Source organism: Fundulus heteroclitus, chromosome 6 (genome assembly GCF_011125445.2).
Source record: "Fundulus heteroclitus isolate FHET01 chromosome 6, MU-UCD_Fhet_4.1, whole genome shotgun sequence".
Classification (NCBI taxonomy): Eukaryota; Metazoa; Chordata; class Actinopteri; order Cyprinodontiformes; family Fundulidae; genus Fundulus; species Fundulus heteroclitus.
The window spans coordinates 12,235,084-12,254,097 of NC_046366.1; the positions used below are offsets into that span (position 1 = coordinate 12,235,084).

The window sequence follows — 19,014 nt, forward strand, 5'->3', positions numbered from 1 at the left end:
TCCACCATATGGTTCTTCCTATTTGCGTTCAGGTCCAGGAGCTGCAGAGTCCACCCAGGGCGAGTCAGGTGGTGAAGGACTGCGTAAAAGCCTGTCTCAACTCCACCTACGAGTACATCTTCAACAACTGCCATGATCTGTACAACAGGGAATATCAGTCGGACCCGGTGAGTTCATTGCATACGAAGCATGTACGTGCTGCCCGGTCCGTGTCCCCGCACACCTCTGTTTCTATTCTTCCCTCATTGTGGCATTACACGTCCCTGTTCAGATGTAAACCCGCAACCTCTTTGTGTTTCCAGGCGAAAGCCGTCCCCCCAGATGAGCAGGGTCCCAGCATCAAGAATCTGGACTTCTGGTCAAAGCTCATCACACTGATTGTGTCCATAATAGAGGAAGATAAAAACTCATACACTCCTTGCCTTAATCAGTGAGTGTGCTTTCATTCCGGTGTTCACTGGAGTCCAGATGTATTAGTACATAGCAGCTTTGTTGGATTTATTGAGAAAAAAGCCTTTTAAAATGGAAGCTAGTAAAGAAAGACCTTTGATATAATATTTGTGATTATTAATTTAAAGTAACCCATGGACTTTGTTTTGAGAAACAATTAAGATTTCCTTATTTCTCAAGAGATTTTAGAGGTTTGTGGTTTCTGAGGGAATGGAGATAAAAAAGATCTGATGGAGATCAATGAGCCTCTTGCTCAGTGACTGCATTTCTAAATGAATATAGAAACAGCTGCCTGAATCTCTCATAGGTTTCCACAAGAACTCAACGTGGGCAAAATTAGCGCTGAAGTCATGTGGAACATGTTTGCACAAGATATGAAATACGCCATGGAAGGTAAGTTGTTAATATCAGAGAATAGTATATGAGTCTTTGTTGTTTTTTAATTTGTAAATTATACAGTGACTTTCAAAAATGTTCCCTGTTGAAGTTTTTTTAGGATTTTTCACAACCGCCATCTTCAGTGTATCTCATTAGGATTTATACCAACAGAAAGAAGTGTATAATTGGTGAAAGGAAAATTATATTTTTAAAATATTTATTTATTATAATTTTATAATCAGCAGATCAGACTAAAGGTGCCTAAAAATTAAAGAACATCATACGATTTCATTTGTATTTGTAAAAAAAAAAACATGTTTTCTTACTTTCTTCCATTTCACAATTATGCACTACTTTATGTTTTTTATCACATAAAATCCCAAATAAAATAGACTGAGATTTGTGAAAAGGTTATTGGGGTGTAAATACTTTTAGCAGCCAGCGTATTAATGTTAGAGTCAGAGCAGAGTGTGGCCGTCTCCTCATCCTGTCCGTCTGTGTGATATTTAGAGCATGAGAAGCACCGCCTGTGTAAAAGTGCAGACTACATGAATTTGCACTTCAAGGTAAAGTGGCTGTATAACGAATACTGCAAGGAGCTGCCCACTTTCCAGAAGCACGTACCCGAATATCCAGCGTGAGTGTTTTCTACGTTTCTGAGCGCCTCTCCCGTGCGATTTACCACCCTGACGGGAAGATTCATCTTGCGCCTGTTCGATCTTTGCTGTGCAGCTGGTTCGAGCCATTCGTCGTCATGTGGTTGGACGAAAACGAGGAAGTTTCCAGAGATTTCCTCCATGGAGCGCTGGAGAGGGACAAGAAAGATGGGGTAAGTTTGCTAATGAAAAAAAATCGCTAAATGTTAGGCTGCTTAAAACCTATGGCCAAGACAATCCTGTAGATGACTATAACGCACATTTAATAGAACAGGCAGCTAAAATATAAATAACTCAAAAAGCATTTTTGCTGAGGCAGCAACCTGGATGTGCTCTCCAAGGTGAAGCACACCCACCCACCCAAAAAAAAAAAAAAGAGAGAATATTCACGCTTTTCTTTTATGCTAATTCAGTTTTGTGACTCGGCACCATCCAAGCTGTGAGCAGCAGATTGGAGGCCTCGAGGCAATCGATGATGACTCGATAGCCAAGGCTTGTGGAAAACACTTCACTGTGGAACAGAGCAGATGCTCCAGTGCGAGTTAGCGTAAACACACACGGACGATGCGATGGCTCACACTTGCCGTCTCACACCTACGTAGCCACACAGCAAGAAGGTCGATACAAAGCAGCTGAAGAGTCTCCCGTATCATATGTCATGGATCCTTTGGGTCCAATTACTGTCGCCCGAGGCAGCTTCTGCTTTCTTTGCGTCAGCGAGACGGTGGTCCCTGGGCTCGGGCCGCATACCGTAACGCTATTCAGCTCTGGGCTAATGGCTGGGCTGCTAATGAGGCCACTTTTCCTGATCATAACCCTTTGATTACCCCCCCCATCCCTCTGATCCAGACGCTTTCGGAGAAACCAACCCACAAGTGGTTTGATTCCAGTCGCAGGCAGCCGAGCGGTGTGGGGGGGTAGTTTCATTGTTTCTGCAGTGGATGGAGCCCCTCGTGGGGATTGAAACCTCTCACTTTCACTGTTAGGAAACTCAGATGTTAGTGTTGATAGCATCAGGACCATAAAGCATCTCCTTGAAGTTTTCCCTCCGGTCCACCACCCCCCTGCCCCTCTTGATCTCCAGTTCCAGGTCACGTCGGAGCACGCTTTGTTCTCCTGCTCCGTGGTGGACGTGTTCTCTCAGCTCAATCAGAGCTTTGAAATCATTCGCAAGCTGGAGTGTCCCGACCCTCAGATTGTTGGCAACTACATGAAGAGATTTGCCAAGGTGACTTTCGACTCGCTCTGCTCCATCTGAATATCTTCACCTTAGTTTTCAACCTAATATAATTTTATATTTTTCATACTGTTCGTTTCTTTTAGACTATTGGCAATGTCCTGCTTTCCTATGCTGATATAATAGCAAAGGACTTTCCAAATCACGTCAAAAAAGAGAAAGTGGTAAGTATTTGCAACATTTAAACCTATGAAGGGCATACACATTCACATGTTGACTAGATGAAGTGACTGCAGGAAGTTTATGTTATCTAAAGTATATTTTTAAGATCTATACAGTGTTTGTTGTCAGTTTAATTTATTTGGGCACATTAAACCGCTCTTCAGTTCAAGAGCTGAGACTTAGTGGAGTGAATTAGGGCTGGTGTGTAATTAGCTCAAAGTGGTATAGGCTTAGAGGGGAAAGTAAGCTACAGTCCACTAGAGACCAGAACCCCCCAGAGAAGCAGTGATTACAGAAAACTACAGCTTCTCCTGCCCCAAGCCACAATGTGTTTTTGCCAAAGAAGCAGTTAAGCAAAAGCTAAAGGGACCTCAACGTGATTGATTGCAGTGCAAAGCTAGGAGCAGATGTAGAAATAGGAAAGGGAAACTATGAAAGGGAAGTTATAGAGAGGTGTTTGCTTTTATGCACGTGTGAAATGATTTTCCTTTTTCCCTCCTTTAAGCCATGTATCATCATCAATAACATCCAGCAGCTCCGGGTTCAGCTGGAGAAGATGTTTGAGGCCATGGGAGGAAAAGATGTAAGTTTTGCATCTGCAGAGTCTTGCAGTAGTATTCCTTCCTGGTAAACTTTCCCACATTTTAACCAGATTTTGTTGGGATTACATGTAATAGACTACGGCTGGGCGATATATATATAAAAAAAGCATATCAATAAAGTAGAAATCACATTGATCCATGTCGATAATTATCAAAAAATTCAGAGAATGTATTTTAAGTGCAGTCCTGTACATATTATGCTGTTGCTTAATGACCTATTTTTTTTAAATAAAGAGGATTGAATTCAAACTCTATTCAATCTATTCAACCAATTTTTTACCAAAACTGTAAGTGTTAAAGAAAGAAAAGAACATGTGCTCTCTGAACTCTTTGAAGGGGACGGAGCGTTCCTGTGTCTGGGTTTGTGATTGGCTGGAAGGATGTAATGACTGTAGTATTAACCTACACAATAGGCTAGAATGCAAAAGGAAGGAAAACTTCTTTTGAAATTTTTTTTACCCTTTTTTTTTCTATCGCACCACACGTCTATCGATCGATATATATATATATATATATATATATATATATATATATATATATATATATATATATATATATATATATATATATATATATATATATATATATATATATATATATATATATATATATATATATATATATATATATATATATATTGATATTGATATTGATATTGATATTGAATTATCATCCAGCACAATAATAACCCAACAAAAAGTAATACGTTGCTGGGGAGTGGGAGGATAATAATACATGTTTTCAGGTTGTTTGCAAATAGTTATCTCCCCTTTACTCTGAAACCCCTAAATAATATACAGTTCAAACAATTGCCTTCAGTAGTTGTTTAATCTCAGTATAAATTCAGCTGTTCTCTGAAAACCTCAGGTTGATAAGAAAAACTTAGACTGAACAAACAGCATCATGAAGACCAAGGACCCGAGCGGACAGGCCAGGGGGAAAGTTATGGAGAAAATTTTAGGTTACAAAACAATATTGCAAGCTTTAAACATCTCAGAGCTCTGTTCAATCAATCATCTAAAATTGAAAGAGATGTTGCACAACTGCAAACATACCAAGGCATGGCCATCCAGCTAAACTAACAGGCTGAACAAAAGAACATTAATCTGAGAAGAAGCCCCCGTGGTAACTCTGGAGGAGCTGCAGGGATCCAAAGCTCAGGTGTGAGAATCTGCTGGTGGGACAGCTATTAGCTGTAAACTGCACAAATCTGTCCTTAATACAGTGGTGGTGAGAAGAAAGCTGTTGAAAGAAGGCCAAAACAAACCTCCTTTTGCAATGTGCAACTAGCCACGCAGGAGACACTGCAAACATGTGGAAGAAGGTTGTCTGCTTTGAACTTTTTGCCCTACATTAAAGCCACAACAACAACTATTGATGCACATTACCCCTACCACACCATCCCCCCGTGATGTTGGCTGCATCTTGTTGTGGGAATTTCCTCTTCAGCAGGGCTTGGAAATCTGATCAGAGTTAATGGGACCAGTAAGGCAACAAAAGCGTAGGGTGGAGGTTCACCTTCCAGCAGGGCAGCAATCAGAGCTACCGTGAATTTCCACTTCACAATCATCTACTACTTTGTGTTGGTTTATTATACCAAATCCTAAAAGATACTATTGAGTTTCTGGTAGTAAGGTGACAAAATCTTAAGTTCAAGCAGCACACTGTGTATACAGTCTCTTCTAAAGGACACCCCCGCTGAACATAGCTGTCTTTGTTCCAGCTCAACGTGGAGGCAAGTGATTTCCTGAAGGAGCTCCAGAACAAACTGAACAGCGTCATGGACGACCTCAGCCACATCTTCGCTGTCAGGTGGGTGTTTCTGCTTGATTCTACATAAAACTGGAGGAAAAAAAAACTTTTCTGCAGAAGATTTCATCGTCTGTGCTCACCTTGTTCCTTGTGGGTTCTCGTCATAGCTTCCAACCCCAGATTGAGGATAACGTGAGGCAGATGGGGGACATCCTAGCCCAGGTCAAAGGTCAGACAGTCCCAGCAAATGGCAGCGTGGTTCAGGAGGCTGACAACGTCCTGCAACCGATCATGGATTTCCTGGACAGCAAGTAAGTGAGGATGGATGTTACTTATCAGGGTGGAAGTCAAGTTATGTGATGTACTGTAAAGCCAGGAAAATGCTATAAAACCTGACAATAAATGTAAAATAGCTTTAAAACAATATATGTTATTGAATAATATTGTGACAAAATTATTTCTCATCTAGTTTTCATGGCCTGCAGCACATTTCAGAAATAGCAAAATAATATTTACTACTGGTTTAGGTATCAGGTGTTCTTTTAAAAACTATTTAAGCTTTTTTCTAGTGACAGGACAGTGTGCATAAATGAACAATAATAATGCTAACAAAAATGTGGGAAGCAGCATATAGAAATAAAAGGTTAAATAATTACACAGAGGTTATAAGTGGTCCTACTTTGAGGTTACTTGAGTTATCATTTTAGATGGTCTTTAGGGATTTTATGTGGAGAACACTAAATTTGGTGATTATCTGCTCCAGGATTGACAACCGATGCCACAGCTTGTCCAAATGTTGTCGCTCAGCTGTTGACAATTGTCCCAATGCAACTTAAGGCAAGGCAAGTTTATTTATAAAGCACTTTCAGTAAGAAGACGATTCAAAGTGCTTAATTAGACTAATCAAGCCCATTTAAAATCTTAGATTCAACACAGGCACATTTAAAGCTATAAAAATATTAGGGACTCAATAAATTATGTTTCCCTGAAAGTTACAACGATTTTAGGAAATAATGTTTTTGGTTTTTTTTGTTATATGATTTGATCTATTTGTAAAGTATTATGGTCACATCCAAAAACGATGGTGCCCAAACCAAATTCACAAAGTCGGAAGTACTTACAGGCTATAAAACCTTTAATTATCTATGAAACCCATTATAATTATATGGTGTCTATTTTTTCATCCACTCAGCAGTAACTGAAATATACAATATATTAGTCTGATTAATGTAAAAAGTGGTTGTGTAACCATTAGAAAAAGCATCTCACACGTTTGACTTCTAAAAGAAAAAGTAATGAAATTTTCTGATTTTATTGGTCTCTCTTTAAAAAAAAATAAAAAAAATGCTTGCTGCATTTTGCCAGTTTAATAAATGGGTGTGTCAAAGTCTGTTTTTAATTAAATTAAAATTGAAGCAACCAAAAACAGGGCTAATAACAGAAAAAAAAACTTTGTATTGCTCCTAAAATTTTCTGTTTTAAAGAAGATTTACACCTCTTAGTAAAAATGTGCTATGCAATTACGTAAAGTGTCCATCTGCATTAACTGCCTATGCTAGCGGGCCACATTTATACCATTTGTAAATTTGGGGATCACACAACATAATTTCCAGGGTGGCAAATTGTCCTTGTGCCACACTTTGGACAATCTTTGCCAAAAAAAAAAAAACAGCTGCCATATGGTTTAATTTTAATATAGAACAAAACAATGTAAACATTTTGGCCCCTGTTCAAAAATTATAGTGTCATCTGCATACATTGAAAATGTTTGAATGTACAATATGTTATAGCATGAACAAAAAAGTGTAAACCAGACTGCTCCAAGCAGAGAACCTTGCTATAAACATATTTAGCAGAGCAAGTTGGGTAGAAAAAATGGACCCCATGTTTGACAAATAAATGAAGGTGACAAAAGTGTACAGGATGGAGTCTGTCACTTGCTGTGAAAGGTTTTTCATTGTAAAAGCTAAATTATTCTTTGCTGGCTGTTTTTAGGAGGTGTTGCTGAGTTCATGCAGTGATTTTTCTCAACAGAGTGCTGTCTGTTTTTTTTATGCTGTGCTTCCTCCAGGCACAAAGTTCAATCCATTCATTGTTGGTTGTCAGCCTTTGTCTACAAAGATCTCGCTTCATTTTTCTGTGTAATCTGTTGCTTCGGCTTCATTATGTAACGTCTTATTATTGTAGCAGGTGAATGGTTTTTCCAGTCATTGCTTTATCTTTTTATTTATACATCAAACAGCTTCCCGGCCTTTTTTCCTCGGATATGTGCTGGAAATAGAAGTACAGATCTCAGACGTGTGTGGCTCAAGTGGGTTGACAGATTGTGTGTTGTTGCGTTGTAGCTTGTCGCTGTTTGCAAAGATCTGTGAGAAGACCGTCCTGAAGAGAGTGCTGAAGGAACTGTGGAAACTGGTGATGAACACAATGGAAAAAACGATTGTGCTTCCAACGCTTACGGACCAGACGGTATATAAGAAACGCACACACACTCTCCTGTTATCTCCTCCCTCTCCATGCTCTGTGCCTCTTAAACTCGGCAGTCTATTTTAGTTTATTCAGCCACGGCTGTACAGTAACCCGTCTATGCTGCCAGCTCCCCCTATTGCTCCTATTCTTCTGTCTCTTAGGTCATTGTAAGTGTGAATAGTCTCTTAAAGCATGAAGGCGCACCGCCTATAACATGAACACTCTATCATCTGTCATATTTGTTCCTCTTAGAATAGAGTGCATCAAAATTTGATTTAAATGGCTGCACATCCTGCCATTGTAACACAGATAGCTGTTCGCAACTTGAACCTCAGTCCTCCCTCTACTTGCAAACTTCACCCAAAGTGGTCATTTACTGTGTTTGTTCGCAGGGTATTTCACTCCAACCAGCTTATCATGCATTTATAGCTCTTCTCACTTTACAAATCCTGCAAATCCCTTAAAATCTGCCAGGACTCTTATCCTCTTTCTGTTGTCACTGATGTTTGACTATCTTTCTTTAGGGAACCCAGATGATCTTCAATGCTGCTAAGGACTTGGGACAGCTCTCCAAGCTCAAGGTGACCCATGCAGATGGCAGAAAGGCCAGTAAAGTACTTTATATATAGTGGGAGCACAGACTGACTCCTGTGCATTTTTTGTCTTGCAGGAGCACATGGGCCGAGAGGAGGCCAAAGCCCTGACTCCCAAACAGTGTGCAGTCATAGAGCTGGCACTTGATACTATTAAGGTATAAACCTTTTTGCTGCGCCTTCTTCTGAAGCAAAGACAAAATGATTGTAGCATTTAAGTTTTCAACAGTTTTTGGCATCTTATATTAGCCATTAGCATGGTTAGCGCTGATAGCTTAGACTCTCAAGCTACAACAGATCAACTTTGTTGTAATATGTTCAGACTTCTAGTTAAATGCTGAAGTTTGTTTTTCAATAATATAAGGAACAATCATTAAGGTATGAATTGAAGTTCTCGGGCAGACAAGTGCTTTTTGGTTCAGGACAGAGTTGGTACAAAACAATCAAGACTGAAAAACATGCCAACTGACATGCCTATATATAAAATAGTTTTTTTTTTTTTTTTAAATAACCTTTTACAGCTTTTATATTTACCTTACTGAAATGAAAATAGCACTAGGTCTTCATTCCAACGTAACCATTTCCAGGCTGAAGAGCTATTAGCGCGACCTGATAGTATTTGCGCTAGCGATTGAAAAAATATCCAATATTTCATTTTCCAACGGAGAAATGACAGATTCTGGGAACCAGCGGATTTTGTGGTGTGTCTCTGTTCCTTTAATACAAAAACACCAAAGACAGTGTCAGCTCACCCAGTCTTTGTTTTTCTTTTTTTTTTATTGGATTCCAAAGCTTTCACCAGTGAAAAGATTTTAACATTTAACATCACTTGTTGGATTTTGTATTCTAGAAAGTATAAAATGACTGATACAAGCTGTCAATCCTCAGCCTTAGTATTTTCCTCTTGGAGAATCAACAAATTTGCATTTAAGTTTCCCTTGTTTTCTTAAAATAATTAATGAAACCACTACGTTTCTCTTGTTGGGTGGGCCGAAATCTTCATGGCTAATGAGTAGAAGGTTAATTTCGAGTGTTAAAACCTTTTTAACATAACAGTCCCACCATATTGTCTCAAAAAGGCTTGTGTGTTAACAACGTATATCTTCTCTAATTTACACAAACCAAACACTTGTGGTCTACAGGACCTGATATATATATTTTAATAAACATCAGCCATGGTGATCTACAAAACTTCCCTTATCTGGCTTCCTTTAGATACAAGTATTGTAAGTGGAAAGGGATAATTACGGTATTTCATTCTGAGGTCTTTAACGTGTGTCGCCTGCGCGTTTGTCTCTGTGCTCAGGAACTGCGGGCTCAGCTCTCACTGCATGTCAGATCTGTGACTCCTTTGATGGATCCTCCTCTCCACAAAACACAAGGGTCCCACAGAGTCTCATTTTCTCTGTGACACTTGCTGAGCATTGATTTTTAGAACTGAGTATATTTTCCCCTCTGCACAGCAAATCCCCTTAACACAAACCCCCTTTTCTGTGTGTCAAAGCTCTCTGATTTGCAAAGTACGCTCTGGGTTTTCCTCTGCTGCCTTTTGCCTCTTTCTACAGGCATTATGTCTGTCTCATCTCAGCAACACAGCTATCTTCTCAGCAACGGGGGAAGCAGAGTTGATTTGCATATTAATACGTCCAAAATTACTGAGTGCAGAAAAATAATTACATCTGACAGCTCATAGACGGCAAACTGATGTCAAGAACTAGCAGCTGCGAAAGGCTTCCTTCTGTGTCTCATCATGCTGCCTCCAGCCGGGCAAAAAAAACACCACAACCATGGCAGTCACCTAGCTGGGAAGCCCCATCTTTACTTGTAAAAGAGAATGCAGCCTTTTGCAGAAGGGTGCAATGACATATATATTTATCTTTATTTGTTTTTGCAACATAAAATCCAAAGAAAATCATCCTCTGCATTTAACCCATCCTTCAGGGAGCAGGGGACTGCCACTGTGTGGTACCCAGGGAGCATTCTGGGACTTGGGGTCTTTCTCAGTGACCCAGAGTGGCAGTCTGTGGGATTTGAACCCAGAACCTTGCAGCCTCTCCAGGATGCAAGCACCCTGCTCTCTTACCACTAGGCCATCAGATTATTAATTGAGATTTTAGTTTGATTTTAGTCCCAAGTCTAGATTTAAACAACAATCTTATAACAACTGTAAAAAAAAAAAAAAAAAAAAAACATTTTTTTTTTTTTTTAAACTACTGGTTGTCAAGGCAGGTAAGGAAACGTCCCAAAAAAAAGTAAGATGTGAAATGACAGAAAACGACAGGATTAGAAGATGGCGGGGGCCAAAATGACGCTTTAACCACCTGCCGATGAAGTGGAAGCTGGCAGGGAACAAATGGCGGAAGAAGGACGGTGAAAATGGGGCCGTAAATTGTCAAGAAGAAAGGAATTGATCTGGAGGCGTCTCAAGTACCTGAGCAAGAAACGATGCCCAAATTTGACGCCTTTAAGCTCGACTGAAATTTGCCGATGTCTACACAGACAAAATGCTTTTGGAAGACTTATTTTATTGTCAGGTGAAGCGAAGACTGAAATCTTTTGCCACAACGGCCATTCGTATGACAAGGAGGAGTAAAGGCAAGGATTTTTTTTACCTTGACATTGTTTAGCGTGGTGTTTAGCGTGGTGATTGAGAATTTCACCTCAAATCAGCAGCTAGATGGCTGCAACTTACAGACAGTTGGCTAATCAAACAGGACAATCATCCCAAACACACATCAGAACTGGTTTTGGGCCGGATAAAGCAGACTAACTTTAGGATTCTAAAATTGGCCCTATATTAGTACAAGATTCAGGTATTTAAAGCTATTAAAAGTGGTTTCACAGTTCTAATATTTCAGGTAAATTTGTTTTTTCACACTGCTGGAACAGCCTTTCCCAGGTCGTATTGTTCTTTTTATGGGTCTTTAGTTCCTGCATCAGGCGTGCTGGACGCATGCTGCACACTACAAAGCGCATTCCTTAGTGCTATAGTTCATATATGCTAGCAGCTCACGGCGTGCCGTACAGTAATCTGTGTGTCATATCTGTTAAACAGCAATATTTCCATGCGGGCGGCGTCGGCCTGAAGAAGACGTTCTTAGAGAAGAGTCCCGATTTGCAGTCTCTGCGCTACGCCCTGTCCTTGTACACGCAGGCCACTGACAAGCTCATCAGGAAGTTCATCCTCTCCCAGCATGCCCAGGGTACGACTTCAGAGAGCAGCAACACACACACACACACACACACACACACACATTTTGGCAGAGAAGAGACGATCGGCTGCACACAACAATACTTTGAGCTGCTTTCAAAGAGCTCTGTTGCTTTGTTAATGCCTTTATGGCAGTAAAATGGATTGTGTTTACAGTATTGTGAAAAAAACAACAACGATTTATTCTGCACAATCCTGCCGGCTACTTTTTTAATTGCTGTGTCTGACTAAATGTTTACCGATCGTCGTTCCCACAACTGATAAATACTTAGTAATGTCTTCTCTGAAATCAAAACCTGTTTGAATAATGAATCAATGAGCCAATTCTACTCCTGTTTTCTACTTTATTAGCAACTTTTTCAGTGTTTGCTGATCCTTTCCCTACTGTGCCACCTTATAATCTTATCTTTTTTTCTCTCGACCCTCAGTCCATGGGGGGAAAGGAATCAGGTATACTGCAAATGAAGACACCCCACCAGAGAAAGGTAAAGTTTGAGCCAAACTAGTTTTCACGCTCCTCTCCCTGATCAAACTGTGAAGAAGCAAACATGGTGCCCCCTGTTAAAGCAGTTATGGAGCTAAATGCATGTATTTGGCATATTAATAGTTATATGTTTTCACTTCCTTGTGCAAATGTATTTATACCTCCACCTGGTTGTAACGTCAGAGAACATTAGTGAAAAAATAGCGTCCTGGCGACCAAGGTACAAGTCAGGGAGATGTGTTAAGCTGAGTTAGGATATAAGATGCTTCCAAAAGCATTGGACGTCTCACAGACAACTGATCACATGATGATAATAAGTATTTGCGTTTGCGTAAGTTGTACAAGTTTGAACATTTTTCTACCAGACAAGCCCCGCCATCACTGTAGTTTTGTCTCCACCAAGTTCACCCAAAGACGGAAAGAAGAAATGCGGTTGTAAACCTTCCTTCAGTCTTCACAGTTTCCCGAGAGAAAAGAAAGATCCAGACGGACATAAAATTGTTTTTTTTTGTACACATTTATTTAGTCTAGTTTTCATCTTTATAGGCCGTCTAATCTTGAAACCGAGGGAGCTGTGAGGCTCAGGGCGGCTGCCCTGTCGGCACTAGCCGACAGAGAAGAGAGGAGTGAGAGAGAACATGGAAACAGAAATATTGTTTTGCCCCTGGTCACTTTTTAAATAATTCAAATGCGTCCAGGAATAACAGAAATGTTGATGAATATAGATGCTTGAATGAATATAGACGCTGCATGTCTAAATTAGAGGCACCATACGTCGTCATATCACTTCACCCACGTTAATGTGGCCAAAACAACACTTTATTCAGGGCAGTTGGGTTTTAGCAAATTACAGAAATATGAGGTTTACAGTCAGACATCATACTGCTTAAAAAGCTACAATGACATATTCCTCTTTATCATCTCAGTAAGATGTGCTGTACAAAAGCATTTTATCATGGTCTGATGGTGCGTGCTGTCAGCACATATATTCCTTGCCCTGGAGCATCTTGACACCGTCTACCTGTGCGGAGCTTCAGAGGTGCTTTGGGTCACGGGACCGCCGCGGTGAACCTTCCAGCCCCCTCACCCCTCACTGAAGAAAATACTTGTCTCTCCCTCACCTCATAGTCACTCTCTGATTTTCGCTCCCAGTGCACCTCGAGCTAGACTAGTGCTTTAAGCGCCTAGCTAAGCTTAACTTTAGTGTCCCAGTTTAAAACAGAGACAGTGTCTCTGCAGAGGACAGACGTGTCATTTGACAGAGAATCATAATTCGCTTCATTACTTTCCGCCATTTTTATGACTTTCCGCCATGGGTGTTGAACTTACCCATAATGCACCGGGCAAACTGAAATCTGCATCTCGCTTATTGTCAATGTATGATCATCCCCTCAAACTGACATCTCAAGGGAGAACAATAATAGAGGAGCAGCCGATGGGAAAAGGCACATGGTAGCTCTGGAGGATCTGCGGAGACTCACAGCTCAGGTGGGAGAATCTGTTGACAGAACATTCGTTAGTTGAGCACTACAGAAATCTGGCCTAGAATAACGGCAAGAGGACACCATTAAATTCCCCATTTGAGACAAGCCAAGTCAGGGACGCAGCAGACTTGTGGTCAGATGAGAACAAAATTGAGCCTTTTAGCATACATGCAAAAAAAAAAAAAAAACATATGTGGCGGTAAACACACACTGCACATCAGCCTGACCACACCATCCACATGATGAGACATGGTGGTGGCAGCATCGTGCTGTGGGAATGAGTTTCTTCAGAAGGGACAGAGAAGCTGATCAGAAGTGATGGGAAGAGTTAAATGACTTAAATGCAGGGCAATCTTCGAAGAAAGCCTTTTATTGGCTTCAAATGGCTTGGGATGGAGTGGTAGCTCAGCTTCTAGCTGGACAACAACCTTCAACATACAGCTAGAGCTGCAAAAGAATGATTTAAATCACAGCTTGTCTGTGTGTTAGAATGAACAGATCCAACTGAGAATCTGCAGCAAGGCTTGTAAAATGTTCCTCACAGACGCTCTCCGTCAAATCTGACGGCGCTTGAGCTGCTTTGAAAAGGGGGATAGGCAAAGATTTCAGTCTGTAGGTGTCCAAAGATGGTAGAGACTTACTCAAAAGACTTCAGCTGTGATTGCAGTGAAGGGTGGCTATGGAGACTAGGGCTGAATATCATAACTTGCCACACTTTTTAGATTCTCTGTTGTAAAATTCCCTTTTTGGTCTGTCAAAAAAAATCCTAGTAAAATGCACTGCAGTTTGTGGTCGTAAAATGTGAAAATGTGAACCATTTTACCCTTCTGTTTAAAAAGAGCATCTCACTCATAACTGAGTGTTCCTTTGCAGCATCGGGAGTGGACGCGGTTGGTGAGGTGGTCATGAACGTGGACATCCTGCCCCAGCCGAACGGAGAGCACAAGATCAGTATTAAAGGTTAGAGGCTGCACTGTGGAGTCGTGTGAGTCCTGCTGCTTCTCCTTCCTTTTGCTCACCTCTCTCTCCCCTCCAGTGGTGGCTGCTAATGACCTGAAATGGAAAGCACAAGGCTTCAGGCCTTTTGTGGAAGTCTACATCATTGGGCCTCACCTCAGTGACAAAAAGAGGAAATTTGCCACCAAGTCCAAGAACAACAGCTGGTCGCCAAAGTTCAACGAGAGCTTTCAGTAGTGAGTACCCACCGGGTTTACCATCCTCTCGCTTTGGCTATAAACGAGATGATCGGCGACTGAAAAACGTCAACGCGTTTCCTGCGTTTCAGCTCGCTTGGTACCGAAGTGGGTCCGGAGAGCTACGAGCTGCAGGTGTGCGTGAAGGACTACTGCTTCGCCAGGGAGGACCGCACCGTGGGGATGGCCGTGCTGCAGGTGAAGGACATGGCGAACAAGGGCAGCGTCACCTGCTGGCTGCCGCTGGGACGGCGGGTCCACATGGACGAGACGGGCCTGACGGTGCTGCGCATCCTCTCCCAGCGCAACAACGACGACGTGGCCAAAGAGTTCGTCAAGCTCAAGTCCGACCAGCGCTCGGCAGAGGAGGGCCGCAGCTGATGGGGAGGAGGGCGAACGGAGAACACGTGTGCACAAAAAAAAAAAAAATGAATCGTACCCGACGAGGCATCGTGTTACGCACACATAACACCCGCGGCCACATAGAAAACCACGTGCGATATACAAGCACACATGGGAACCTGCTGTATTGTACATATATCTGCATACATTATGCAACATCTACATGGTAATGTTATCAATGCAAACACGGGGGAGTGAGTTTATTTATATATATATATATATATATATATATATATATATATATATATATATATATATATATATATATATATATATATATATATATATATATATATATATATATAAGATTTTATTTAATTTTGAATATTTCTGCATCTGCACTACTCAAAGTTCACCGTTAATTAATCCCCCAACACTCTTTCTGCGACATCACACCTTTTATACGCTGTACAATTTAGTTGTGATGAAAAGCACCGCAAACCGACAACAAAAACTATTCGAATAGTTTGACCACTTTGCACTTTTGCTTCTCTGCATCTTCAGGAGAGCAGTCCTCGTCATCATCTCTCTGCCCGTCTGTTTGCTTGTGTGTCTGATCTCGTTCTTCGCCCCCCCCCCCCCCCCATCCCCCCATTTGCTCTACGCAGTCTTCCTATCGCGTGATGCGGTGTATGAGGCACTTTTTCTGCCCAAAAAACTCCACACAAAAAAAAAGAGAACGTAAATCGGTGTCGAGGGGCGACATGTTCCTAGTCTTTGCTGTAATGTATTAACGTCCTGCATGTTGACCCCAGAAACACTGTGATCCCCCCCCCCCCCACCTCCCGTCCCCTGACAGGATATCTGTTTGGAGCATGGTGCGTATAATCCTGAGACACCAAGGTGTCATCCACTGCTCATCATCGCAGAGACGACACGCCGACAGAGAAAGCCACAGTTGTGATGCATTAGGGTGAAGCGGAGGTTGTGACCTGAATGTGCATCACATTAAACGGAGCAATACCCCAACACACCCCCTGGCTGCACATTACCCCCCCACCACCACCAAAAAAAAAGGGCTATAAGATCTGTGGACTGGGTTGTCACTTTCACTAAAACATACTGCCAGTGCTTCTTTCGGCAAACTGAAGACAAGCTTCCTCTCAGCTGCAGTGCCTTGCAAAAACTATTTATAGTTCTTGAACTTTTCAAGATGTTTTTAACTTACGTCCGCAGTGTTCGATGTGTTTTAAAAGAGTTTGACTTCATAGATAGACCAACACAACGCAGTGCATAGTTGTGAAGTGGAAGGAAATGGACACGAGTTTTCAAAGGTTTTTTACCAACACACTTCTAGAAAGGGCGGCCTGCGTTTGTGTTCATCAGTGGCTAACGGCAAGTCTTCATAGCACGAGTCTACCAGCGTCGCCTGTCTAGAACAGGGCAGCACGCGTTAGGAAACTCGGGATACTACTGAGGATTGTCGCAATAACAAGACGACTTGCAATAAATAAACGTTGCGAAGAGGTTTTCACGTCTTTCTGCTTTGGGGTCATAGAAATGGTAGACCACAGATAATAAGTCGTCTATCCAGCCACCGGAAAAAAAATCGGACTCATTATTTCCATCTGGATGACAAGGATGTGCTGAAAAACGGATGTTAGTTGTAGTTTCTTAATGATCTTAATGCCTCATGCCGTACTAAACAAGCGTCACCCGCTGTATCACAGGTACGGAGAGCCTGAACTTAGTAATTAGCTGACATCTGCAGTGCTTCCCGTTCTGCATATAGCGTACTGTGCTATAACAACACAACATACAACATATTGATTACAGAGAGCTACTTTGAACATTGGCTCTCGAGTCTTTTAACAGCTTCTGAATTAGATTTAGGCCTTGGGCTTTATCTGGTCCACGTCAAACACGTTCCCTTGTGTCGTCCTGCTGGAAGGCGAACCTTTGCCTTTTGCAAAGAGCTGCCCTATATTTAGCTTCATCCATCGTCCATTCATCTCTGACCAGTTTTCCTCTCCATGCTTAGGAAAACCTCCCCCTCAGCACCATGCTGCCACTACTGTATTTCACGAGGGAAGTGTTCAGGGTGACGTTTTGCACACAGACCCAAGGGTTCAGCTTTGGTTCCACCTGACCACAGCGCCTTCCTCCACATGTTTGCTACGTCCCCTAAATTACTGGAGATAAACCGCACACGGGCGTTCCTTCTCGGAGCGGTCAAGGTATCAGATTCTGCCACCTGAGCTGCGGAGCTCCTCTAGCTTTAGTTCAGGTGGTCGACCATGGCTGTGTAGGTCTGCAGTTGTGCCTTATTAATCTTTTCATTTTTAGATGATGGGTTGAACGGTGCTCCTGCGCACCGCTGTTCTCTAGCAAACCTCTGAGGCCTTCACAGAACAGCTGGAATCAGACAGAGAGTGAAAGACAGACAGGTGGATTCTACCTACGAGTCGGGCGGCTTCTGCAAACATTTGGCTGCACTGGCTTCGATGTGGAGGAACTAGAGTAAAGGGGGGCTATGTGTACGCGTACATTTGTGCACTCATTTTTAGTAACTGAGAATTATATTTTTCCACCCGCTTTCACAATTTTGCCCACAGCTGTGTCGGTCTGTCGGCTAAAATCCCGGTAAAATAGTTTGAGGACGCAGTGTCGGAACGAAAAAACATTCTCAAGAGGTATAAATCATTTTTGCAAGGCGCTGTACCCCGCTGCAGAAAGGCGCAGCTACACTGCAGACATTCAGCGCACCAGTTTCCTAAGCGGCGCTGCGTATGAACCTCCGTCCACAAAGGCAATAGTAGTTTATGCATCCATGGAACCCCCAGAGAAAAACCCCCTGTGTCAGCACTGCTGCGTCTTCTGTCCCACGCGTACATGCATGTGTGCGATAGCGTCGCTGTGTCTGCCCCGCCGGGCAGATTGTCGCTCCTGACCCAACGGGCTCTTAGATTGTGAGCAATACCTCCACGACCCAATCTGTACGCGCTGTCAGTCAATATTAGAAAAAAAACGCAGGAGCACCGAACGGCACCGTCCAGATCCGAGGAATGGGAAACTTATGATCACGTCTTTTTTTTTGTAAATCACTGAGATATTTTCTTTATGGACTCATAAATTCCCATTCCCGTTGGAAGTGTGGAGCTGTGTTTTTGTTGACAGGGTCGCCTACGGTCTAGAATTAGCGTTCTGCTTATTTTTCTTCGGTAGTAGTGAATCTCGTAGAAATAGAGCTCTTATTTGTTTTTTTGTTTTTTTAAAGAATGAAGCCATTAAAGTCACCGCCAAGCATTTATAAAGTTCAAGTATTATTTTAAGTCATAACGGTGGATAAACCAGTTACCGTTTCTTGCAACAACAACAAAAAAAAGCAGACACAGCCATAATCCAGCTCGCCTTGTGGTCTCTTTGTATCTGTAAATGTCAGTGACAGTGACTACAGCCACCCACACGTTGGCCTATTACACGCTGTCTTCACTTCATCTCGCTAAAATCTACCAAAAATAAATCCTCTGAATGTCACTTACCCTCAGCAGAGCCTTCTCTCTCTCTCTCTCTCTCTCACTTTCCGATCAAAAGGATTGGGAAATCTGAAACCACGACTCACTTAAAGACACCGAATCATGCCTTTCATTTAAGCCAACCGATTTTACTTGAGTCCTAAAAATCTGAACACTCGGCTCGGTTTTCAGCTGGGAATCTTTGCCCACACTTAGAGGAGAACTCTGATTTGTACACGCCAGAAAACTTCCTGATACGAGGAAAAAGCTTCGTATTGTCGTGTGAAGTGACTTAAACGTCCCTAAGGGATGTGTCTTCGGGAACTGTTGGAGTGAGGTTCGGTTAGAAGATTGTAGAAATCCAGATTATTTGGTTACAGAGGCTAAAGCTAACGGCTAATCCAAGAGAGGCCCAGACCAAAGCATACTTCTACGGTCTTGAAATAACACAATGTTGGCTTTAACAAACAATATTCAATGAGCCTC

At 41.9% G+C, this 19,014-nt stretch overlaps 1 protein-coding gene across 2 annotated transcripts in view; it reads left to right on the forward strand.

Annotated features, from left to right (window-relative positions):
• Nucleotides 1-15,087, forward strand: part of LOC105934556 (protein unc-13 homolog A) — a 47,190-nt gene extending 32,103 nt beyond the window's left edge. For both annotated transcript variants that reach the window (XM_036138060.1, XM_036138061.1), the window contains 18 exons: nucleotides 33-167; nucleotides 303-430; nucleotides 758-843; nucleotides 1,339-1,465; nucleotides 1,561-1,657; nucleotides 2,569-2,712; nucleotides 2,808-2,885; nucleotides 3,389-3,466; nucleotides 5,209-5,297; nucleotides 5,405-5,548; nucleotides 7,583-7,706; nucleotides 8,231-8,287; nucleotides 8,377-8,457; nucleotides 11,355-11,502; nucleotides 11,939-11,995; nucleotides 14,352-14,438; nucleotides 14,515-14,671; nucleotides 14,764-15,087. In XM_036138060.1, the coding sequence (XP_035993953.1) occupies nucleotides 33-167; nucleotides 303-430; nucleotides 758-843; nucleotides 1,339-1,465; nucleotides 1,561-1,657; nucleotides 2,569-2,712; nucleotides 2,808-2,885; nucleotides 3,389-3,466; nucleotides 5,209-5,297; nucleotides 5,405-5,548; nucleotides 7,583-7,706; nucleotides 8,231-8,287; nucleotides 8,377-8,457; nucleotides 11,355-11,502; nucleotides 11,939-11,995; nucleotides 14,352-14,438; nucleotides 14,515-14,671; nucleotides 14,764-15,052 (2,106 nt within the window). In that variant the 3' untranslated portion in view covers nucleotides 15,053-15,087. The remainder of the gene's footprint in view (nucleotides 1-32; nucleotides 168-302; nucleotides 431-757; nucleotides 844-1,338; nucleotides 1,466-1,560; nucleotides 1,658-2,568; nucleotides 2,713-2,807; nucleotides 2,886-3,388; nucleotides 3,467-5,208; nucleotides 5,298-5,404; nucleotides 5,549-7,582; nucleotides 7,707-8,230; nucleotides 8,288-8,376; nucleotides 8,458-11,354; nucleotides 11,503-11,938; nucleotides 11,996-14,351; nucleotides 14,439-14,514; nucleotides 14,672-14,763) is intronic.
• Nucleotides 15,088-19,014: the final 3,927 nt, after the last annotated feature.